The 26,302-nt window shown below is 40.7% G+C and overlaps 1 protein-coding gene across 11 annotated transcripts in view; it reads right to left on the bottom strand.

Annotated features, from left to right (window-relative positions):
• RIN2 (Ras and Rab interactor 2) overlaps window positions 1-26,302 on the bottom strand; it is a 230,294-nt gene that overhangs the window by 151,040 nt on the left and 52,952 nt on the right. For 6 of the 11 annotated variants that reach the window (XM_045832690.1, XM_045832689.1, XM_045832681.1 and 3 more), the window contains exon 1: window positions 24,942-25,064. Coding sequence is in view for 4 of the 11 variants with exons in the window: in XM_045832679.1 (XP_045688635.1) it covers window positions 23,262-23,331; window positions 24,942-24,966 (95 nt within the window). In the remaining 7 variants the exon portion in view is untranslated. Of the gene's footprint in view, window positions 1-23,261; window positions 23,332-24,660; window positions 24,695-24,941; window positions 25,065-26,302 lie in introns of those variants that run through there. The other 5 variants (XM_045832679.1, XM_045832683.1, XM_045832680.1 and 2 more) reach the window with 3 other exon arrangements.

Here is a 26,302-nt window from a genome sequence, read left to right as displayed (position 1 = left end):
CCAGCAAGGTGGCAGATGGCAGACCAGGCAGTCCCACATTAGCACACAGATAAACAAGGCAAAACTGGGGAGCTGGACTGATCACACAACCCAGAGCTCCAGCCCAGGGAAATAAAGCCTCAAAACACGGATTGAAAACACCTGTGGGGCTTGAGGCGGCAGCAGGAGAAACTCCTGCCTCATAGGAGAATTCATTAGAGAGACTCACAGGGTCCTAGAACATACACAAAACCACCCACCTGGGAATCAGCACCAGAAGGGCCCAGTTTGCTTGGGGAAAGCGGTGGAAGAGACTGAAATCCAGCAGAGACCAGAGCAAGTGCCATTGTTCCCTCTCGGACCCCTTCCCCACCTTCAGCATCACAACCCAGCAATTGGGTTGACCTGCCAAGGTGAATACCTATGGCTCCACCCCTCGCTATGTAACAGGCGCATCAAGACAAAAAAATGGCCTAAATGAAAGGACAGATCAAAGCTCCAGAAAAAAATACAACTAAGTGATGAAATGTTGTATGTTGTAAGAAAAATACAACTTATCAGATGCACAGTTCAAAACACTGGTAATCAGGATGCTCACAGAATTGGTTTAATTTGGTTGCAAATAAGATGAAAAAAATGAAGGCTACATTAAGAGAAATAAAGGAAAATGTACAGGGAACCAATAGTGATGGGAAGGAAACTGGGTTTCAAATCAACAGTGTGGACCAGAAGGAAGAAAGAAACATCCAATCAGAAAAGAATGAAGAAATAAGAATTCAAAAAAATGAGAAGAGGCTCAGCAACCTCCAGGACATCTTTAAACATTCCAACATCCAAATTATAGGGGTACCTGAAAAAAGGAACAGCAACAAATGGAAGAGTTATTTGAACAAATAATAAAGAAGAACTTCCCCAACCTGGCAAAGGAAATAGACTTCCAGGAAGTCCAGGAAGCCCAGAGAGTCCCAAAGAAGTCAGACCCAAGGAGGAACACACCAAGGTACATCATAATTATATTACCCAAGATTAAAATAAAGGAGAGAATCCTGGAAGCAGCAAGAGGTAAGGGGACAGTCACCTGCAAAGGAGTTCCCATAAGACTGTCAGCTGATTTGTCAAAAGAGACATTACAGGCAAGAAGGGGCTGGAAAGAAGTATTCCAAGTCATGAAAGGCAAGGACCTACATCCTAGATTACTCTATCCAGCAAAGTTTTCTTTTAGAATGGAAGGGCAGATAAAGTGCTTTTCACATAAGGTCAAGTTGAAGGAGTTCATCATCATCAAGGCCTTATGATATGAAATGTTGAAGGAATTTATCTTAGAAAAAGAAGATAAAAAATATGACAGCAAACTCACAATTAACAAACATGCCTAAAACAAACAAAAAAAACTAAGCAAACAAATAGAACAGGAACAGAATCACAGAAATAGAGATCACATGGAGGGTTAGCAACAGGGTAGTGGGAGGGGGAAATTGGGGGAAAAGGTACAGAGGATAAGTAGCATAGATGGTAGGTAGAAAATAGACTGGAGGAGGGCAAGAATAGTATGGGAAATGTAGGAGCCAAGAACTTATATGTATATGTATGACACATGGACATGAACTAAAGAGGGGGAATGTGGTTGGGAGGGGGTGTGCAGGGTGGAAGGGAGTTAAGGGGGGGAAATGGGACAACTGTAATAGCATAATCAATAAAATATATTTTTTTAAAAAAAGCAAGTGCCTTCTTATGGACACTTGTCATTTGTGTATGCTCCAAATCTGTGTACCGTAATCCTGGCACTTTGATAAGGTCTTGCAGGATAATTCCTGTCTTTCCAACATAGAATGAAAAAAAAAAATCTCTCCTGGTCTCTGTGCTACTGGGATTTAGTTGTGTGATTTATGTTCTGTGAAACAGAAGGGCTTTTCTGCAAGGTCTTTTGGGAGCTGAATGACACAAGGAAAGAGGCAGGGTCAGTGACCTGGGCAGAGCTGGTGTGCCTCTCAAAAGACCCTGGGCTGATTCACCAGCTTCCTGACCCTGGAAGAGCTAATTCTGTATGTCATTCTGGGAATCACTTGAAAGGCTCAGCCTAAAGTCCACTTTTTGACCCATTTCAAGAATCTAAAAATTCTGTTCCTCAATATCCCTTCCTGCATAAACTAGCTAGAGGTGATTCAGTGGTATGCACCTAAAAACCCTGACCCATACATTTTCCATCACCCACAACAGTGGATTGCGAATTTTTTAAGCCACTGCACACTTTCATAAAACACAATATTCTATAGAGACTTGGTAGACAAAGTAGATTATAAATGGAGTTGTCCTAGCTTGATCTTCTTGCCTTTCTCATTTTAGTTCTCTAGGGCTGTAGTGATCTCACCTATAGGAGAAAATAAACCTCTATAGCAAGGTTGCTACAGAGTATTCTTCTTACACTAGACCCAACCTAATTTGTCCTATTTCCTCTCCTATCATGCTTCCTCTTCTACAGTCCCACCCAGTGAATCCCCATTTGCACGCACACTCTGCCCAGAACTTTGGGTCTCCCTACCCATTCCTCTACTTTTCCCTCTTCCTAGCATATTTGTCATGACTCCATCTGCCAAGAAAATGCCCATGCATTCTTCAAGACCCAGATCAATTATGTCCTCCACAAACCTCTCACCAATGCCTTTCACTTCCTGTGACTGGTCATTGCAATAGCCCTTAACATTCACAGGCCTGCCATGTTCAGATGTAACTATTCTCCAGTAATGACCCCAGTTAATGTAATTTTGCTAAGGCACAAATCTGAATCATGAATACACCAAGGTTGGTGAATTGTCCTGACATTTCTCTTCCTTCTACCCACAACATCCACCGGGGCTTCACACTGGCCAAACCCAGCAAGAATCCAGTTAGCAAAGGGAGCCTGAGAAAATGTAGCTAGTAAGGCCAGTCAGGTGGTAGCAATACAGAGAAAAGCAGGGAAAAGCAAAAACAGATCTAGGGATGGTGGAAGAAATGATGAACTCAATAGAAACTCATAGGAATCAGTGAGACCTTAAGGAATGGGAATTGTGATTGAACATGACATATATATATATAGTTGAGGCAGTAAGCTGTCTCTATTAAGTCAAGAACAAATAAATTAATGCATCTAGATGCAGTGGCAAATAATGGAGAAAAGTGCTACTGTAATGACAGGGTCATCACAGTCACCATCAAATGTGGGAAATGAATGACTCACTCCTACTACAGAAATCAGGAAGAAAGGTCGAAAACAGAACTGATGGGAAATTCAACTGTCCACACACATTTTCATAGTACCATTGTGATAAAAACTGCATATGACACACCCTTGACCTCACTGGCTGACAAATTCAGCCCTCAGAAGATTGAGAAAGCAGCAGGAGGAGCTGCTATTCTCAACTGACTTCCAATAAACAAGGAGGAACTGGTGGGGAATGTGGAAGTGATGGGCATTATGAGAGAAAACACTCACATCATCTTTATGTTCAAGATCATGGGGAATAAGAAACCTAGTCTGGCTGAGAATTTTGTGGTTTGAGCAGAGATTTTAAAAAGGTTAAGGTAAGCTGGCGTCTATAAAATAATGTCCTTCTCATCAAATAGGATGGGAAGTTTTTGAAAACAAGGTTCTGACACCACAAACCCAAGTAAGTAAATAGTCAAGAGAGAAGTTTCACAACAAGCTGATGGGTTTGCACAGACCACTTTGCAATGAACTCACAGCATCTCTCTCAGTATAAATCACTGAGCACTATTGTGACTGGTAGGATGAACATGATTGGCAAAGCCATTACCAGTGCTTTAAATTAGTATACCTGTCCTGCATCATTTCTATTTTGCAAGTCTCTTGGGAAGCTCAGACATCTGAGCTGCCTAGAAATAAAATACACTTAGCTTTATCTTAAAGGTTGGAACACAGAATGGACTTCATGGGACTGAAGGTTCTGGATACCATATTCCGGGGTAGTCTTAAAATATCTTTCAAAAACTTGTGGGAGAGGAACGAGCCAGCTCTAATTCTGCCTTTCACTTTTCCAGCTCCCCCTACTCCATTGTATGCATTGTGGATGAGTGATACTTGGACCACAGTTTATTCAATCATTCTTCTGTTTAACAAACATGGCTGAGTATATACAATATATCAGGCAATGTGAGGTAAAAGACATATGAAACTGCTGTCCTCTGTACCCAGACACTTATACTGTGAAAACTGAGATTTGCAACCAGCACTATAGGGACTGAATACAGGAAGTATAAGTTCTTCTGAGGGAGAACAGAAAGAGCTTTACCAAGAAGGCAACCTCTAAGTTGAGCCTGGAAGGATGAGTAGGAAGCAGAAGAGATTCCAGGCAGGGAAAAGAGCATCAGAAATGCCAGGGAGAAATGAAGGGTGAGCAAATGCCTTTGGAGAAGCCACATATCCAAAACTGCTCACTACTGCTAGAGCCCCAAGTATTCTGTGGAAGGGAAATTGAGGCTGGATGGGGATATCAGGTTGTAGAGCACACAAAGAAATTTAGATTTGACCCCACAGATGACAGGCATCACTGAAAACTTCCCAGAAGGACCGTGACATCGTGGAGGACCAATATTGGTTGGGGAGAGTAAATATAGTATACATGTAAGATAAGTATAAAGGGTGGGGCATATATGTGAGATTTATTTAGGAGATACAGGATTTGATGCATGTGAGAGGTGGGAATAGGAAAAGGTAGGTAAAGATAACATTCAAGTTTCATTCTTAGGAAACTTGGTACAACTCCCCAAAATATGGATTCTAGAAAGATAGCATGTATAATGGGAGAAATATAAAACAGTTGAACTTGTTCCAGCCAAGTGTGAGGAACCTATGAGTATGATGACCCAAAGTGGAGATGAACAAGAGTACACTGGATATATGAGTATAAAGCTCAGGCACAGAGGTAAGGGGTGGAGACACAGAGAGCAGGCAGGCTCTCCAACAAATAAAACAGAAATAACTCATGGTATAAACCCTGAGGACTGCTCTAGATCAGCAGTGTCAGTGTCACCTGCAGCAATGTGTGGGGCCAGCTCACAAGAGTCAACTGTTAAATATTCAGGCTCTTTGAAAGTTGGTTGTTAAACCCTAGGTAGATTGGTGAAAATATTTACACCACACAGAAATCAGCAAACACTATAAATCAGGCCTGCTTTCTCCACACCTCACTCCCAGAGCTAGTTAACCAGCATATATCAAACTTGAAAACTTGTTATAAATGTAAATCTCATTTACATTTCCCATTTAAATAAGTGTAAATGAAACTTTGAACTAGGTGTCATTTGAGGCCACTTGTAGTGATATGTTTTTCTGTTCAAAATAAAACATTTTGATCATTAATAAATATTCTTTGTAAAAATTAAAACAACACAAAAATACATTGACCAAAAGTTTCTTTTTGTTATAGATTGCATATTTATATCCCCTACCCAATTCATAGGCTAAAACCATAACCCCCAGTGTGATGATATTTGGAAAAGGGAACTTGTGGAGGTGGTTAAATTTAGATGAGGCCATCAAGGTGGGGCCATCATTGATGGGATTAGTGCCCTTATAGGATGAGGCATCTAAAAACTTGCTTGTTCTCTTTTTCTCAACCAGGTGAGGAAGAGCTGGAACGTGTCTGCCAGCCAGGAAGACACCTTCACCAGGACCTAAATATGCTGGCACACAGCCTCAAGAACCAAGAGAAAATAAACTTCTGTTGTTGAAGCCACCCAGTTGACAGTATTTTGTTATAGTAGACCAAGTTGACTGAGTAAGACCCCTTCTAACCCTTTTCCATCCATGGACAAAGTCCATTAACCAGTAAGAATGTGTCTTTCTAGAATTTATGTGTAGGCCCACATATATGCATATATGCACACACACATACACAGTCTTACCTAAACAGGTCAGGGTACACATATTGTCCTGTGATCTGCATGTTATATTATTTTATAATACATACAACGGACATCTTTTCATGTTAATACAACATATCTACCTCATCCCTTCACATTCCTTTGAATGGCACACCACGATACATTTAACCAACCAGCAAACATTTAAGTTGCTTTAGACTTTTGCTGTTTTAGGTATTTTAAACAATATTGAAACCTTTGTTCAAACATCTTTTCATCCATGTCCAACTAGTTCTCTAAATTAGGTTCTATGAAATGGCTAAAATAAGATAAATAAAAGACTATAGAGAAGAAACATTATTTGAATCCCACTGAAATAAATTCTTCTTCTTCACTGTAACAACCAGGAGTGACAAGGCAATTAAAACTAAACACTCTAGTGAGAATGGAAACTGAGTTCCCATAAATTGATTATCTGCTGGAGAGGGGACTGGTCAGATACCTAGTACCTCTAATTGCAAAACAGTTATCCTTGGGAAATAGCTACTAAGACAATTCATTTTCTTTCTGATTCAAAGCTCATCAAAGGTACCTTTGAAAACTAGTGTATTTTCTTTGCCTTACAAATTCTAAGTCAGCAGGGAGGAAGGATTGCAGTTTCCTCACCAGGCATTAGCTGCCAGGGTGGATCAATAACCTGGCACTGTGGTTTACATAGGAGCAAGCTGTGAATCCAATCAGAAGAAACAACCTAAGGCCTGGGCCTTCTGTGGTTTGACTGAGTTTCTGGGCCTAAAAGGTTTCTTTAGGCAATGTTCAGGTTAGTTTGTTATACATGATATTAGCAACAAATAAGACCTTCTAGACTTGTCATGTAAGTCACAGCATCTTAGAGTGCAGTTAGCACTAGAGGAAGCTGAGAGATCACTAGTGCATAGAGATACCAGGCACTTGCTTTCTCCCTGACATTGCAGGCATTGATAATTAGTTGTGGCACTATTTCTCAAAGGAGTACCAGAGAATCCTTTTCAATACAGCACTCCAGACCCTCAAGCAGAATTGGCCCTAGTCTGATATCATCAGTGAAGAAAGTGAGGCCCAAAGGCTAAATTACCTACCCAAGGTCTTGCAGCTGGCTAGTGTCAAAGCTGAGTTAGAATGTGACTCTCCTTGATTTCCCAACAGCATGCCAGCACCTCCATTCATATTCTAAGTAGGAAGATTACCATGTTCTGTATTACCAAGAGCTTCCATATAATCAACAAGAGGTAAGAGCAAAAATATCCAGACAAGAGCTCCATTGTCTCAATGAGATAGAGTTGGCAATCCCTTCAATGCCAAGGTTAAAGGGTTATTCTTCATCTACGTTCATATAATATTTTGTCAGTCTTTGTTTTGGAGACCCAGTTCTGACTGCCAGTTAAACATGTCCAACCCTTATCCGGAGTACACTTGTTTTCTGTTTGTATTTCTACCTTTAACTCTCCATGCTAAAAGACTCATAAGGCCTAGGAGCTAAAAGTAGTTTACCAATGCCACCAAGGGCTCAGCCAAGAATGTGATCTTCCAACAACTTGTTCAGTCTGTCTAAATGGTTGACCATTTGTATCTGCTCTTCAACTGCTCTGGTTCCTTTAATTTGAAGAGGCTTTACACTCACTAGGAAAATTAAAGAGTTCTCCTGATTACAGAGAGAGCAGCCGTCACAGTCTTAGGTCAGGTGAAATCAATGGGGGTAAGATTTAATCTACACCCTGGGGAGAGATGGCCACAAGCTGTCAATTAATGATGCTAAATCAAGTTGAAATCTAGAAACAATAATTGATATGGTTAAGGAATCAATTATTGATGTTATAACGTTAGGAATATCTTCATAAGTCCAGCCTCTGGGGAAAAAAATCTCTTGGTTTTAAATTTTCTGAAATTAGAACCAACAAGGTTAATTAAAAAACATGTTTGAGATACATGAGTATGTGTCAAGTTCTTTATTATCTTTTTAAAATATTTTTTATTGATTATGCTATTACAGTTGTCCCATTTTTCCCCCTTCACTCCCCTCCACCCTGTACACCCTCTCCCACCCATATCCCCCCTTTAGTCATGTCCATGTGTCATACTTATAAGTTCTTTACCTTCTACATTTCCCATACTATTCTTACCCTCCTCCTATCTATTTTCAACCTACAATCTATGCTACTTATTCTCTGTACCTTTTCCCTGTCTCTCCTCCTCCCACTCCCCTGTTGCTAACCCTCATGTGATCTCCATTCCTGTGGTTCTGTTCCTGTTCTAGTTTGCTTAATTTCTTTTGGTTTTGCTTTAGGTGTGATTGTTAATAGTTGTGAGTTTGCTATCCTTTTACTATACATGTTTTTTCTTTATCTTCTTTTCTTAGATAAGTCCCTTTAACATTTCATAAAATAAGGGCTTGGTGATGATGAACTCCTTGAACTTGACCTTATGTGATAAGCACTTTATCTGCTCTCAAATTCTAAATGAAAGCTTTGCTGGATAGAGTAATCTGGGATACAGGTCCTTGTCTTTCATGACTTGGAATACTTCTTTCCAGCCCCTTCTTGCCTGTAAAGTCTCTTTTGACAAATCAGCTGACAGTCTGATGGGAACTCCTTTGTAGGTTACTGTCTCCTTATCTCTTGCTGCTTCTAGGATTCTGTCTTTCATTTTTACCTTGGCTAATGTAATTATGATGTGCCTTGGTGTGTTTCTTCTTGGGTCCAACTTCTTTGGGGCTCTCTGGGCTTCCTAGATTTCCTGGAAGTCTATTTCCTTTGCCAGAATGGGGAAGTTCTCCTTTATTATTTGTTCAAATACATGCTCAATGTGTTGCTTTTCCTCTTCCCCTTCTGGTACCCCTATAATTCGGATGTTGGAACGTTTAAAGATGTCCTGGAGGTTCCTAAGCTTCTCCTCATTTTTTTGAATTCTTATTTCTTCATTCTTTCCTGTTTGGTTTTTTTTTTTCTTCTTTCTGGTCCACTCTATTGTTTTGAGTCCCAGTTTCCTTCCCATCACTATTGGTTTTCTGTGCATCTTCCTTCATCTCTTTTATGGTAACCTGCATTTTTTCATGTAACTTGTGCCCAAAATCAACCAATTCTGTGAGCTTCTTGATCACCAGTGTTTTGAACTGTGCATGATAGGTTAGCTATTTCTTAGTCGCTCAAAAGGATGAGCTCTGGGGCACTGATTTGTTCTTCTATTTGAGCCATCTCTCTCTCTCTCTCTCTCTCTCTCTCTCTTTTTTTTTTTTTTGGTCTGGTCGCTCCTGTTACGGTGAGGGGCGGAGCCTTAGGTGTTCGCTGGTGCTGGGCACCCCAGCCGCTAGATTGTGACGTTGTATGTGGGGGCGGGGGCGGCAGGGAACAATGGCGGCAGCCCCACTCTCCTGGGATCTCAGTCCCTTCCCTGGGATCCTGGGCTGTGCGCTCTGCCCTGGTCCACAATTGCAGCCTCACTGGGTCCACCAGTTGCCGCTTGCATACTCAGGGTCCACCCGCTGAGATCTTGCGTGCCCCGGATGGCTTACGCACTCCCTTCCGGTTGCCTTAGGCGCCCAACTCTCCCCGCACTCCCAGCGCTGCGACCCGCGTTTGTCTCTGCCCCTCCTACTGGTCTGGATGAACGGGTCTACTTCAACTTCTTGGCTGTCCGACTTCCATTTAGATAAATTCTCTATCAGTTCTGGGTGTTATTCTGGCTCTAAATTGTTGTTGTTCTAATCTTGGTTGTGCGTGGAGGTACGGTGCGTCCACCTATGCCTCCATCTTGCCGGAAGTCCCCTCAATCTGTCTCAAGTTCTTCAAAACAGCATCAATACAGTTACATGAAGATTCAATCTATCCACAAATATTATGCATGTTCCACCAGCAAGGGACTCTAATAAACTCTTAGGTTTATTTCCTGAAGCCAGAAGTGTGCCTGAAAAGCTACTGAAGCAAATGAGACATCTGTCTTTTTTAACATCCAATTTGCCTGTATACTGTAAAGATGAATCACAGACTGATACAAACCATATGCATCCCCAAACTTTGGTCATAATAATTCCCCAAAAGAAGATGCTACTTTCATCTTCCTCCTAAGGACACAGTAGTTAGAGCTGATGCTGATCATAGACATACAAGGTGCCTTGCTCAGCCTTGACTAATACATTTCCTAGAGGATTCTGTGGGGTAGAGAGCTCTAGAGGAAGTAGATGGCAATGAATCATAGTGCTCAGGAGTGGAAAAATACAATGTGATTCACATTAACTGAAAGAAAAGGTTGAAGGAGAAAAAACAACTAATAATTAAAGCCATACACATGCACTCTTACACATTAGCAAATACCACACTGAGCATGTCAGCATAACTTCTGCTTTTTCAAAGTTCAAAGAAGGAAAAAAGGCAAATTTCAAAATAAAGCCTAATAACTCTATGGCAAAATTGAACTACTATAATGCATAATGTAGTTACATAAAAAGAAATGAATTATTTTTAGTGAAGTTGGTAATTTGTTAATAAAAAAGGAATCAATATATTATTTTTCATTCAATCTCAAATAGTCCTTTAGACATCCTCTTTAATTTTTGGTGCATACTATCAAACTTTAAAATGTTAACTTTTGCTGTAAGTACATTTTATCTCTTCAGATAAAATTTTATCTCTTCAGATAAAATTCTTCCCTTAACATAAGCCTTCTCTTAAGTAGCATTATTTCATTTCTCAATAATGAGTTATCTAGGACAGCAAAAGAATGAAAGTGAGGCTCCTTAGAATCTAATAAACAAGCAAGTAAAAACCAAATAAGCAAACAAACAAACAAAAAACAAGCATCAAAGCTACTGTGATCAATCACTTTAAACAATGGAAATCACTGGAAACAATGAATAGAGCCATAGAACTTAGACTTAAAGTGAGACCTAGTTAATAATCCATGTGGACACAAATTTTGAATTTGTGTTAAATAGATAAATACAAATTTGAATTAGTTATTATAAGAAAACATGACCAAGTTTACCAAACATCAAAATCAAATTAATATTTGGACAGAATTTGGTTTATTCAAGCACTCGATTGGCCAAAGTGGATTGTAAAATTAGCATTGACCAGAAATCAAATGACTTGACAATGAGGAACAGGGAGGTTTGGTGGATGTCTTAGCTTAATGTGTTGTGTAACTACACTAGTTGTTGTAGCTGTGGTTATAATTAGTGATGATATTAGGAAATAACATGTCACCTTTTTTGGAAAGTGGCACAGATCAGTGAAAAGACAGGGTCAGATATGTGGAAGCACTGGGAGGAGAAAGAGCAGAGGGAAGGAAGGTAGAAGTAGACAACATGATCAATCCCACACCACCATACACCACTGACATATGCATCTGTTCCAGGGAGCTGAGCCCCAAAGCAAACAGCCTGGGTCTGGCCTTAAAATGTTTTATTTTTGTCTGAATTTTGCAATATGGAGTCTTCTTAGGCTGAGTTAACAAAATGACTGACATCTCCACTTTGTTTTGTTGTGTGAACTAGACACACACACATCTGCACTCCCATTTGCAAATAAAAATTAAACAAACAAAAATAATGTCAGAAACAATTCTGACATTAATAATTAAATGCGTTTAATTATTAATGCGTTTTGGTCTCAAATGTTTTGGTCCCTGGATCTTATAGTTAATGCTATCATTTTCTATTCTGACCTACTTAACAAAACTTGCAGTTTACCAAGATTTGAAGTGATTAGTCATCATTTCAAATTACCCATTGGGAAGGCATTTTATAAATTTTTAATAAGCTTTCTATAACTAATATTTCCAAATATCAAAATTCCTAAAATGTGCAGAAACCAAACCCCAGGTAATAAAGACTATATTATTTTTCAGTTAATTTTTATAATATTCTTGCTTATAAAATTATGATTCAAGTATGTGAAGAATCAAATCTAATGTTTCTGGTAAATTTAGAATAGTTTTTTATTCCAAAAGCAATATGTTTGTTATAGAAATATTAGAAAATAAATTACTAAAATAATTATAACTAAATAAAATTTTAAAACTATAGGTCTATTTGTTAATCCTCTGTGGTACATCCTCCTAGAATTTTTATGAACCCATCTGTCACTATCTCCTTATTGTATTGTATTTTATTTTATAAACCTTATTATAACCTGACATACATTGTATATTTGTTTGCTTTATTATTTATTGTCTGTTTCTCCCACTGGGATGGAAGCCTCTTGGGGGAAAGCACTTTGCCACTTTTGTTCATTACTAATATCTTCAGCCTCATACAGTATCTGATGCATATTAGGAGTCCATAAAGATTTAACGGGTGAATGAAACAATGAATAGTTGGTGCACACTAAGTATTTGAAAAGCTGATAGCCTATAAGTACAAGCCAACCTGCCCAGAGTCAGGAAGATGGCTAGTGGACTGGAACATCTTTTTCTTTTCCACCTCACTGTTCTTTACTCTGTCTGCTATTGGGTAAATTAGCCCATTACTTTGTGTTTGAATTCAGTAAATTTATCTATAGGCAAATATATGGTTCACTTTCATTATGTGAGACATTGTAGAAATATGGATTTGGTTGGAAGTGAGAGGTGACTCCACAAATGGGAGGACTGTGTTCCATCAGGGTCAATGTGGACGGAGGGAGAATGGGAAAGGCAACTGTGGAGCACACATGTGCCCATGCTCATGCCACAGCAGCAGTGCCTGAACAGCTCTGTGCATCCTTGCACTCTCCAGGTCTGCCCAGCACTGTCAGGTAGACACATAGCAACTGCCTCCTTCCCACCCCACAGAGAAAAGGCTGAAGAATCTGAGTAACTTCTGCGGTAACTGAAGAAAGGAAGATAAGATTAAGCCCTTTCATGTTTTTCTTTATCCAATATCTGGACCTTTTTTCCCAGTTTCCCATTCACAAAGAGGAGGTATGTCATAATTTAATAAAGACCCATTGGGGTCATCACCAGACTAATGCCTCTTTCTGGCAATAGGTTTAAAAGCTGATCTTGCAATTCCTTTTTATTCCTTTGGTGAGGATGTCCACAGTATAAAACAATTCCAGAGTATGCCATTCTGATGGGGAATCAGGGGAATGATGGGAGCTAGACTTTTAAAAAACTTTCTTTGGAAACAATTTTGAACTTAAAGAAAAAATTACAATAGTCCCTTACTAATCTATAAAAAGAAGACATGCAACCCAACACCAAAGAGAGAGAGACAGAGACATAGACAGAGACAGAGAGACAGAATATCTGAACAGTCAGTCACTTCACCAAAGAAGATACACAAATAGCAATAAGCACATGAAAAGATGCTGGACATCATTAGTCATTAGGAAATGCTAAACCCACAATAAGATGTCACTACACTTCAATCAGAATGACTAACATCAAAAAGACTGACAATACCAACTGTTGGTGAGGATATGGAGAAATCAGATCCTTCATAAACTATTGGTGAGAATGCAGCAAAATGGTACAGTCTCTTTGGAAAACTGTGTGGCAGTTTGATAAAGAGCTAAACATATACTTATCACATGACCCAGAAATTTCACCTGTTAAGTACCTACCCAAGAGAAGTGAAAAATATATGTCCACATAAAGACTTGTAGGTGGATGCTCACAGCAGCATTATTTATAATAATAAAACTAAAACCAGGACTTCTGGCCAAGATGGAGGCATAGGTAGATACACTGTGCCTCCTTGCACAACCAAATTAAGGACAACAAAAATTTAGAAACAAAAAAGATAACCAGAATTGACAGAAAATTGAACTGTATGGAAGTCTAACAACCAAGGAGTTACACACATTCATCCAGACCACTAGGAGGGGCAGAGTCAGGCAGGTGGACGGAGAGGGGTCGCAGCAAAGGCTTGTGGACCCCAATGCACAAGGCAGCAGCTGACGGACCCCAGGCTTGGGGTGGCAGTGGGCAGCTGGCTGACCAAGCAGTCCCACATTCGCACGCAGACAAACCAGGCGAAGTTGGGGATCGAAACAGACCGCGCAGCCCAGGGCCCCAGCGTGAGGAAATAAAGCCTCAAAACACTGATTGAAAACACCTGTGTGGGTTGAGACACAGGGAGACACTCCCAGCCTAACAGGGGAGTGTGTTGGAGAGACCCACAGGGTCCTAGAACATGCACAGGCCCACCCATACAGGAATCAGCACCAGAAAGGCTCAGTTTGCTTGGGGAAAGTGGCAGAAGGGACTGAAATCCAAGAGAGAGCAGAGCAAGCACCATTGCTCCCTCTAGAACTCTGCCCCCACATATAGCATCACAACCCAGAGACTGGGCTGACCTGCCCTGGTGAACACTTAAGGCTCCACCCCTCATACATAACAGGTGCGACCAGATCCCCCCTGCAAAAAAAAAAATGGCTCAAATGGAAGAACAGATCAAAGCTCCAGAGCAAATACTTTTAAACAACAAAGAGATAGCCAACCTATCAGATGCACAGTTCAAAGCACTGGTGATCAGGATGCTCACAGAACTAGTTGACTTTGGTTGCAAACTAGATGAAAAAATGAAGGCTATGCTAAGTGAAATGAAGGAAAATGCACAGGGAACCAATAGTGATGGGAAGGAAACTGGGTTTCAAATCAATGGAGTGGACCAGAAGGAAGAAAGAAACAACCAAACAACCAGAAAATGATGAAGAAACAAGAATTCAAAAAAATGAGGAGAGGCTGAGGAACCTCCAGGACATCTTTAAAAGATCCAACATCCGAATTATAGGGGTACTAGAAGGGGAAGAGGAGGAGCAACAAGTGGAAAACTTACTTGAACAAATAATAAAGGAGAACTTCCCCAATCTGGCAAAGGAAATAGACTTCCAGGAAGTCCAGGAAGCTCAGAGAGTCCCAAAGAAATCAGACCCAAGGAGGAACACACCAAGGTACATCATAATCACATTACCCAAGATTAAAATGAAGGAGAGAATTCTAGAAGCAGCAAGAGATAAGGGGACAATCACCTACAAAGGAGTTCTCATAAGACTGTCAGCTGATTTCTCAAAAGAGACCGGAAAGTATTCCAAGTCATGAAAGGCAAGGACCTACATCCAAGATTGCTCTATCCAGCAAAGCTCTCATTTAGAATGGAAGGGTAGATAAAGTGCTTATCACATAAGGTCAAGTTGAAGGAGTACATCATCACCAAGCCCTTATTATATGAAATGTTGAAGGAATTTATCTAAGAAAAAGAAGATAAAAAACACGTATAGTAAAATGACAGCAAACTCACAATTATTAACAATCACATCTAAAACAAAACCAAAAACAAACTAAGCAAATAACTAGAATAGGAGGAGACCCACAGAAATGGAGATCACATGGAGGGTTAGCAACAGGGGAGTAGGAGGAGGAGAGACGGGGAAAAGGTACAGAGAATAAGTAGCATAGATGGTAGGTAAAAAATAGACAGGGGGAAGGCAAGAATAGTATGGGAAATGTAGAAGCTAAAGAACTTATGACACATGGACATGAACTAAAGGAGGAGAATGTAGGTGGGAATGGGTGTGCAAGGTGGAGGGGAATGAAGGGGGGAATATGGGACAACTGTAATAGCATAATCAATAAAATAAAATTTAAACAAACAAACAAAAAAACCCCACTAAAACCAGCCCTGACCAGGTGGTTTAGTTGGTTGAGCATCATCCTGCAAAGGGAAAGATTGCTGGTTCAATTCCCAGTCAGGGCACATGCCTGGGTTGCAGGTTCAGTCACAGGTTGGGGCATGTGCAAGAGGCAAACAATCAATGTTTCTCTCTCACACATCAATGTTTCTCTATCTTTTTCTCTCCCTCCCCCTCTCTCTAAAAAAATTAAGTAAAACCCTTAAAAATAAATAAATAAATAAATCTAAAAACAATCCAAATGTCTATAAACAAAAAGTGATGTATTCATACAATGAATACTACACTACAACATGGGAGACTTTAATAATAGTATGCTGAATGAAAGTATATACAAATGGTCACATATTATGTGACTCCATTTATAGGAAATTTCTAGAAAGCTATAAATTTACTAAAATGTTTAAAATCAATGAATTTTATAAAATGTAAATTATATTCTAATAAATCTGTTTTTATAAATGGGAGCATATTCTAGATATTATTCTGTAATTTCTTTCTACTCAAAACTATAACTTGAAGAGATTTTCAGATCAGTGTAGTAGCTCTTCCTCTTATTGTGGTTGTACAATGTGTCATTGTATGGGTGTACCAAAATTTAGATAGATACCTATTAAAAAAAAAAAAAAAAGCTCTTCTTTCCTCATTTAGTCCAAAGGCCCTGGAGATATTTTAGCTTTTGCTGTGCTCATATTTAAAAACTACAAATTTCCTCCTTTCACTCCTCAAAACCTCTGAAGCACCCTTTAGCAAACGCTAATAGTGACATACCCATGTCCCCTCAGCACCCACCATTCCCATACATGTCAAGGGTTCCCACTGCAATTACTTGCAGCAGGAGCATACTTGATTCACTCATGGGTATGCCAGAAGACCAGGGAGTTACTGTCCCTTGGAAAGGTCCACACCAATGATATATAGGGGTTGGTGGATAAATATCCCAGCCCCCCCACTCCTTCAGTGAAACAACTCTGAGGTGAGGTCAACACCATGTTTCAGAGCTCTTTAGATGCCCACAGTGGTAATTTGCTCATTAACACAACTGCTTTCCCTTCCCTGTCTCACTTCCACACCACCCCCCACCACTTTTTCCTAGAATTATCTACCAAATAAATTACTTGCATCGAAATCCTTGTTTCAGGGTTTACTTTGAGGAAACCCCCCAAACACAGTAACACTTACTGATTGTCTCAGTCTGGTTCTTTATGTGGATATAAAAAGTCCACAGGCAATTAAAAGTACCAGTAAGGCATGTGAATACATTAATGGGTTAATTAGAATGCTCTTCTGGGCCATATTAGGTGCCACCGTTAAGATGCTGGCATCAAGGTCTGTGTTTGCTTGCTTGCTTGCTTGCTTGGCCAATGCATAGACCAAGTATAAATAACTTACAAGTCTTTGGAAACATGTTTAATCATTCAGACCACAGAGCTAAGAACACAACAGTCAAGCCACTCTTAGCATATGCTTTATGACTTATAACTCACAAAAAGCATAAAACTGCAAGTCTTTGCCATGCTAATTTGGAAAAGTTCTGTAAATTTATGGCAGCAAATTCCAACCAACATGAAAGCTTTGTCTCTTCTCCTTCTAGCTGGATTGTATTCATGCCAGACAAGAGAGCCAAGGTACTAAGAGAAGCAAAGAAATGATATTTTTGCAGCATTCAAATCCTTTTCCTAAAACGTAGGAAAACATACATATCAATGTAAATTGACAATTTATTCATCCCACTTGTTACTCCTATTTCATTCTGGTGAGCCTGAGCAACTGGTACACACAGATACCAACTTTAAGCATTGTAGCAGCTGCCAAGGTGGTAACAAGTTGTCACTGCAGGAGAAACAAGCTCAACAACTCCAGACACTTCATTAGTCTATGGTGAGCAAAGCTATGGTATTCGATAAGGCAACAATCCTTAGGTCTGAATAACAAAGAAGTCTGAGAACCTGAGGATGTGCAGCTTTTAATAACCTTGTCATCTCCCATTAATAACAAATTAGAATATCACTAAGGAGTTGGAATTATGCCCAAAGTGATAACTAAAACTGGCACTGGTAAAGGCTTTCAAATTTCACATTATATTTGCCCAATTTGGCAGAAGGCAGAGGAAGCACAGCAGAGCACTTTTTGATCCTAAGCCAATACCAATAATAGGAACTTCCCTGAGAAAGGCAGAATATACCTCTTTGCCTCTTGGCTTGGGTTTGGCCATGTGACTTGCTTTAGTCAATGTAATAAAGTAGAAGGGTCAGTTAGGGATCTCCTTGGGTTTCCACCTGCACCCTGTGCCTCTCTCATGATCACAAGAAGAGCTTCCTCCAAGCTGCCTCAGCCCGCAAACCTGGACTTAGATGTTCTCAGGTGGAGTAGGCCTGAACCTGGACCTCAGCAAGAAGCCAAGCCTCACTGGACCTGTGCAAGAAGCAGAGCCACCCAGCTATGCCCAGCCTGGATCAGTTACTACCCCCCATTACAGTAGCCCAACCCAGATCTGCCAAACCCCAGCCAACCTTTAGTTTGTGAGCTAAATAAATGCTTATTATGAATCTACCTATTGATTTTGGGGTGCTCTGTAACACAGTAAAAACTGATGCAGACAACAAAAGGGAAGTACAGGAAGCCAAAAGAAATAATGAACGTTTTTCCACTTTCCTTCCCTGGATAAATGGTAGCAACATACAGGACACAATTATGAAGTTCACAATTACTTTTTAAAAGCCGCCATGATTTCTTTAAAATTACCCCAATTCTGTGTCCTTTCGTGGGACAATTCCATGATGTATGCTACACAGCTTTCCCCAGACCCCAGTAAGATTGAGCCCCAGTTGCCCACAGTGATCACCTGCTCATGGTCGCAACCTGTATGGCCCGTCTCCCTTCCCTATCCCCCACCCCTCAACTCCCTCACTTCGCTTCTGGATCACTGCCTCTACAAATACCTGCTCCTTAATTCTTGACCCAAACTAAGACACAGCTCATTTTTATAAATAACGAACATCCATTCAGCATTTCAATGTGCCAGACACTGCAACAAACAGATGACTTCACCTCTGTGTGTCTCAGTTTTCTCATCTATAAAATGGGGATGGCACAAAAACAGTGCTGTTGTGAGGAAAGAACATGTAACATACCTAGGACAGGACCCAACTTTAGCTAATTTTCAATAAATGCTGTTATTTTCAAGCAAGACTTGATTCTTCTTACAATTACAGGTTTCTAAACTGCAAATGCTAGTGTTGGAAAGAACAGGGTAGATGGAAAAACAGAGAATGAAGAGAAAAGGAATGAATTACATCTTCACAAAACCACTTTAAAATTTCAGTCAGCTGACGGCAGCACCAGCTCTTAACTAAACTGTGAACAGAAAGAACAGAGCTAAAATGAAGCATCCTCTACCATATAGTTAGGGATATTCTGTTACATGGAGGGAGAAGACACCTAAGAACCAGAGGAGGTAAAGAAGGGGCATCCAGTGGGAGAAGCTGGTGGAGTTGTGCTCATTGGTGCAGGTAACTAAGGCATGGGAGAGACTTCCAAAGGAACTGCCCTAAGAATATTTCAAATGGCTCAGCAGTGCCCCAGGACTTGTGAGACAGCATAGGAAACTGGGCCAGGGATTCCAAGGACATGGAATAAGAAAAACTACAGAACCAGTACTACCCAGCTATCCCTCCTGAAATCCCAAGGACAACAGGTGGCCAGAAAAAAGCACCAATAAGACAACCACAAGAATGCAACCACTCTTCCACTTCCTAGGAAAAATGTCTCATCTCCTGTCTAACCACTTACTTTCTAGCTTATGTCTGAACCACTGTTCTGCATTCACAGTTGATCAAGGTTTGGCTGATATGAGACCTTCCTGGGGTGGTGGTAATGAGCAACACTGCCATCTTGCCCTCCACTACCCACAGGCAAAGACAGTGGCCAAGCAACACAACAAAAGGAAGAAATAAATCCACCCGAAGTGGAAATTTCCACTTCGGAAAACTTCAAAACCTGCCTTTTTCACAAAAGTCCATTTTATCCCCACCTCTGTTATAGAACAGACCCAGTGGGAGGGGCAGGGGACAATATACTATTACCGAATGGATTCCTCCTTGTGCTCCGGGGTCCCCCCTCCCTGTACTAAGTTTGTCTTGCCCGCCACCAGGGAAAGACATCTCTCAATGCCAGAGATTGGTGAAAAGGAAAGGAATTATTTATTTAAAAAGTTATACAAACTTAGAGTAATGACTTAATGTCTTCATTAAAATACTAACGTCCTTTAGAATACCCACAAACATGCACAATCCTTCCTTCTCCCTCTGCCCAGTCCAGGGTACCATGTCTCAGGAAAAGTAGAAGTCTGTGGCTCAGATAGCCCCTCAGTTCTCAGCACCATCAGCTGTGTTGCTGCCGCAATCTCCAGTTAATCCAAAACCATGTGGCACCTTCTCATGGCCCACCAGAAAGAGTCCTTCCACTTTTTTCCTTCCCAGCAAGGTCTCTCCTGCTTCCTAAGCCATGTGGCAAAAGGGAGCACCCCAAAGCCATGTAGTCCCATGGATGCTGCACCTGGGTTTAAATCCCAGCGCCAATCATTGTCTGCAGCCTCATTTCCAATTCCTCACGCAATCAACTACACATGCCAGCATCCCTGTGTTTTTCCAGCTTTAATGGGCTGTCATAGTAAGTCCAGGCAGGCATGGCCCCATAGTGTGGAGCCAATCATCTCCAATCTCTCACACAAGTGCTGTAACCAAGGGGAGTTGACTTCCATTTACATCCTGGGTGGAAGTCACTCCCATCCCTCTGGCTCAAAGCACAGCCACAGCTAGTTAACATATCTATGAAACCAGTTAAAGCTTATAGATATGTTAAATGACCATGCCTGAGGTTATTTGCAAAACTGTTGCTATGCAAAACAACTCTCAATGGCCCTGCTTTGCATGTCCCATTGCCCAGTCCAGATCTGCAGGGGTGAGGACATCCCATATTTTTTTAATATTTCCTGGACACTCTGAATTCTGGACCCCATTACAAATCCCTATCTCGGGTCCCCCTGGCTGTACCCTGTTACAACCTTATAATAGTAGCCAAGCAGAATCAGCCCCTGAGTTGAGAAGAGCCTTCCTTTCCTCTGTGCTGCCTCCCTTGTGCTCGAGCATAAGCTTAATAAAATCTGTCTCAAAATTTCTCTGGGGCTTCCTCTAGATTTCTACCCTGGGGAACCCAAGAACCCCAACACTTGGGTCTGGGGGCAGAAGCTCTAAGTACTATCACAACACTGTTTGGGGTAGGAGAAATAGGGCTCTCATGCTTGGTCTCTGGGGTCCTCACAACCCAGTTGGGGGAGAAAATGGGTCACCCAGCTGGGGTTAAAAATTACCCACTCTGATAACCCAGGGGAGGGGACTTCCCACAGGTAGGTGATTGTCACTGCAGGCTGATGAATTCTCTGTGGTGCTGTCATCCCCTCACCCTTGCCTTTCCAATACTCATTAGATCTCAATCCAAAGTGTGACAGCAAGTGGGAGAAATTAAACCCCATTTGCTCTGATTACATATTGTTGGGCAGCCATTTCTGTCCAACCTGCAGGCACCATTTAGTGTGGTGGTGTTCAGTGCAGTGCACTGTGAATCAACCACACAGCCCAGCTCAAACCCCACCTTTGCCACTGCCCAATTGTGTTGTCTAGGGTAAGTTACTTAACTGCTTAGGACACAGTTTCCCTATCTGTAAAGTGTTGAAAATGATCCACTCTTTTTTTTAAAGATTTTATTTATTTATTTTTAGAGAGGGAAGGGAGGGAGAAAGAGAGAAAAACATCAATGTGCAGTTGCTGGGGGTCATTGCCTGCAACCCAGGCATGTACCCTGACTGGGAATTGAACCTGCGACACTTTGGTTCACAGCCCGTACCCAATCCACTGAGCTACGCCAGCCAGGGCGAAAATGATCCACTTTTATAGGGCTATTGGAGTAATAAAATGTGACAATGAATGCAGTAATAGTGTCAGGAGACCAATAGTGTCATAAGTCAAAGCCTTCCTGAAAATCTATAGGGAAAAAAAAATGATACAAACCATTTGACCTTTCCCCTCTCTTTGATGGTCCTCAAACTCTTCCAGCAAACAAAATCCATCAGACAAACCATACAGAACTTAAAGCTTCAGGGGCATGAAGTAAGTAGGACTAATGCTATTATTTCAGGTTTGTCAAATGTAGTGGCCTCTTTCTACTGATTTAGATGCAAAGTGGCTGCTTTGTGCTTAACTTCTGATCTGCTTGCCATGCCCTCATGGCCTGCCACCCCCAGCTGAAAATGAAAGAGAAAGGAATAGCAAAGAAAAAAAAACCTCTTTACTATCAACCTTGTGCTCTCCTACCATCTATTTCAATCTCCCCCTTTTACAGATGTAGGCAGATGGAAAACAAGGAAAATCATCCATGACACCTCTATTCCATGTCCATCTCAGCCCATTCTTGCTCTTCTCTCAATCAGTTCCAGTTTTCTTATAAGTTATAAGTCCCACAAATGGTTTACTTTCTACCATTTCCATTGTAAGTTAATTCCCTCAGTACAATACATGCATCTTACTTGCAAAGATGACCACAATTCTCCAACCTCTTTGTATGCCTACTCTTTGCAGGGTGGCTTTGCAACTCCTCACATCAAAGCCTATTTCTCATAGAGATGAGTCTATGTCAAAAGAGACTAGTCTAATTCTCATCTCTCAAATCTGGACTGGCCTATGACTTGCTCTGGCCAACAGAATGTGGCAGAAGTGGCACTGTGCTACTCTCAAGCTTTAGCCTCAGGATGCCATGCATGTTCACTCTCTTGGAGCCCTGATTAACCTGCTGGAGGATGAGACACATGTAGGGTTGAGGTGAGTCAAACCACTGAGACCATCCTTGACCAGTCAGCTCCTGGACAGCCTGGAAGCTGACTAAAGACTTGTGAGTCATCCCACCTCACCTAGCCAGACCAGCTGAGCCCAGCCTTGGGAATGATGATTGAACTTGGGAATGGGGATTGAACTGCCAACCTGCGGAATGATGAACTAAATAAATGGCTATTATTTGAAGCTACTAAGTTTTGGAGTGGTTTGTTAGGTGGAAAAAGCTAATTGGTAGATTAGGCAATAAAAATACAATTAAAGAATGAAACTTATCTAATATTTTGCCTGCATTTATTTATCCTTCTCAGTTTAAAAACTTCTTATGTTCTAGTCCTACTGTCATGTTCATTATCATTAGAGCCTTATACCTACTAAGCATAGGGCAAGTATCGAACATTCTGGACAAAGTAAAGACAGAGTTGTTCAAGCAGCTGCCATGATAGGCATACACATTTATAAATACAAGTGAAAGACACAAGTGCCACCAATCCTAAGGCAAAGGCTGACCAGAATGAAAGCATGTCATATTTCAACATTCATACCAAAGTCAATTCTCCATTTTCACATCAGAAAGTATTTTCCCCTTGCATAACAACCTGGTGAAAAATAGTGTCTCAGAGCCCTGCCAGTCCCTGTTATTTAGTCTACCGTTGCATTTTATTGAAGTTATTTATTTATAAAAGTCATAAAAAAAGATGTTTTATCTAACAGGAAAGACAGAGGAAGCAAAGAAGAAACTTCTGACCTCAAAAGAAAAACCTGTAGCATCAAGATTAGACTCATGCCCAGAATCTTGCAATTCTTTATCTTATCATTATCATTCTCAAGAAAATTCACATATAATGCTCTTTTGTATTTATTTAACTTGCATTTATTCATTGCTTACCACAAGCTGGAGTATGTGATAGAAGAATTGAGGAACATGAAACACAGACCAAGCCTGGGCCTCAAGGAGCCTGAAGTTAAACAAGAAACAGAAACACTGATGATAAAGAAGCTTTCAACTGCACAAATAATTACTACTTTACATGACATGAAAAAGTGTCTCTTGTAACCTGAGCAGAAACCATGTAATCTAAGCTCAGACAGCTTAGAGAAGGCAGACAGCTTCCTGAGAGAATTGTGTGTTTAAGCCATGACCAGCAGATTGATCTAGGGTTCAAATTAAGGAAATAGAGTCACAACAGACTATGTAAAGATAGTTCTCCAAAGTTACTTTCTTGTCCTCTTAGGCCAAATGGGTTTGCTTTCTGTAGGAGCAGTTGTGTCTGAGGGGCAGCAAAGTTCCCAGCTCCTGATCCAGAAGGACTGGGAGGTTGGGATAGGTTGGCTCAGAAGCTTAGCATTTGTGAGTCCTGAGTTCAAATCCCATCTCCTTGTGTGGCCTTGAGTGAGTCACTTCATCTCACTTGGCCTCCATTCTCTTACTTGTAAATGAGTGTAATGACACCTACCGTAAGTGGTACTGCAGTGGGTTTAAATGAGATTGTGCAAAATAATGACAATGTTTATTTTGCTCTTGACCCTGCTGCAGGAGTAGTGCTCAGCAGGATGCTTCATCAAAGCCAGCTTGTCCCAGCTCCACTCACCATCAATGGGGGCAGCTCCAAGGCTGGGGCCAGAACCTTCAAAGTCTTGCTGAAAGGTCAGTGGGATTTAGGTGGGGCTGTCAGCTGGACACCTCCACGTGGCCTTTCTATGGGGCTTGGGTTTCCTCACATCATGGTGGCTGGTCTCAGAGGCAAGCATCCCAAGAACATGAGAGAGCCAGGTGGGTACCACATCATCTTTGCTGATCTCCACTTTGAAGTTACTCAGTATCACTTCTGCCACATTGTCTCTGTCAAGGCAGTCACTGAGTTTTACCCATATTCCACCAAGGGAAGGAAAAGTAAACTTCCCAGCTTGAGGGGGCATGGGACAGTTCAGGAAGACCAGCAATATTGCTCTGGCCAGTTTTGGAAAATATCATCTCTCCCAGTAACCTACAATGATATCCCTTTCATGCAAATTCCCTCTCAATGTGGAGACCTATGATTATATGAAAAAATCATAGATGAAAATTGAGGATGAGAGGAAAGGTAACTAAGAAATGTATGAGAAAAGGAGTAAAGCTTTTATGTTGGGACAGGGCCTCACCATCATGACTGTCCTCTCTCAGTCATCAAACAAGTTTTTTGTGTCTTCTGATATCCCCATGTCCAAAATGTAGGCAACATCAGTGCCCACATGGTGCTACTGTGAGAATTGAATAAACTACTCAATTAAACTGCTTAGAGTCATACCTGGCTCATAGTGGTCCATGAATGTGAGCAGTTGTATTTTATGCTCTTGAGGTTCCTGAGCTCTCCTGATCATGACTTGGCCCTGCAGCCAATGCATTATAAATTAAATCCTTTGAATAATCTGGTAGCAGGTAAACATCTGGCCCTCTGAAGAGAGAAGTCCCATCCACACCAACAGAACCAAGCTAGAGCACACAACATCCTCATCCTGTTGAAGACCTTGGAAATGAAAAGCAGTCCATGGGTTGTCACACACTGGGTTATATAAACTTGTTACATACCCTTCACGCCAGCATCTCTTCTCATCTCCCAAATTAGTTCAGCCCAAACCTCTCCAGCATCCTAAAGGGCTTGCTCATTTTATCTTTTCCAGAAGTTCAAAAGTCCAGATTTCTTGTGTCCATCTACAACACACAAAATCAAATATTTAGGGTTTCTTAGGTATTTAAAAAAATACCATGAACACTTACATAGAGGACTTGCTCCCTCATGTGGCTCTGGGAGAAGGCACTGATAGATGGGAGTATAATGAATGACCTTTCTACTCTATTCTGATCCCTCATCCCCTCCTCTGGACCAGGTAACTGAAGAGGGACCTTCTTTACCAGAACGTTCTCTAAATCTCTATGCCAATGCTCAGATTTCTAAAACTCTAAATAGTCTTCCACTTAAAAAAAAAAGGAACTAATCAGTAATGATTAGTCAATTAGTATTTTCTATCAATTAATTACAACTCATTTATTGCTTTACCCCTTGCATCAAATTAGCTCATACAAATTTAAACAGTCCTTGCAATCTTCTAGCCTAGGATTTAGAGATAAAACTAACCTGAATATAAAAGTACCAAATTATCACCTATTTCTTTGTATTTTTTTCATCAACAACATAATTTTCAAAATTAAGTACATAAATGCAGTCATCTAACTTGCGAACAGACAGAAAACCAGGCACAAATATAAGATCAAAGTTCAAGTTCCCTTTGACCATCATCACTAACACCGTAGTCTAGATCCTTCTCAGAGGTGAACACTGTTATAATTTGGTATTCTATCTTTACAGATTTGTGCATTCAAATATTCAGTCTCTCTCTCTCTCTTTTTCTCTCTCCTGTTTCTTTTCTAGATTAATACTTACCGTGTGTCATTCTGCACCTAGCTTGTTTCATTCTCAGGATGTCTTATCTTTTTTTTAATGATCTCATTCTAAAAACTCATTAATATTTCACAGTCTCAACTACTCCATCCAGCTGTATAACTGAACTCTGACTTCCTCCCTTGATATACTCTCTGGCTGGTGTTACACACATTTATCCCTTGCTTCATTCTCTAGATATGAATTTCTGGCTTGGAATATCCTCTCTGCCCCTTTGTATTTGAGAACACTAGCTCTCAAGCCTGAAGGCAACATTCTTCATCTTAACTCCCAGCTGAGAACTTCAGACAAAGTACTTTATCTTACTTACTTGGGTTCCCTATGTGTTAGGTGGGATGACTGTAATAATACCTACCCTAAAGGGTTGTTCTAAGAATCAAGTAAAATTGTCCATGGAAAGTATTGTCCCATTATAGGGTACTTAGAAATTGCTTAATAAATCACCAACATTAGTCATTGTTATCATCATCATCTTTTTTTTTTGGTAATA

The sequence above is a fragment of the Phyllostomus hastatus genome, unplaced genomic scaffold (genome assembly GCF_019186645.2).
Source record: "Phyllostomus hastatus isolate PE091 unplaced genomic scaffold, TTU_PhHast_1.1 phas_contig_17, whole genome shotgun sequence".
Taxonomy (NCBI): Eukaryota; Metazoa; Chordata; class Mammalia; order Chiroptera; family Phyllostomidae; genus Phyllostomus; species Phyllostomus hastatus.
This window is presented reverse-complemented; position numbering and strand designations above follow the sequence as displayed.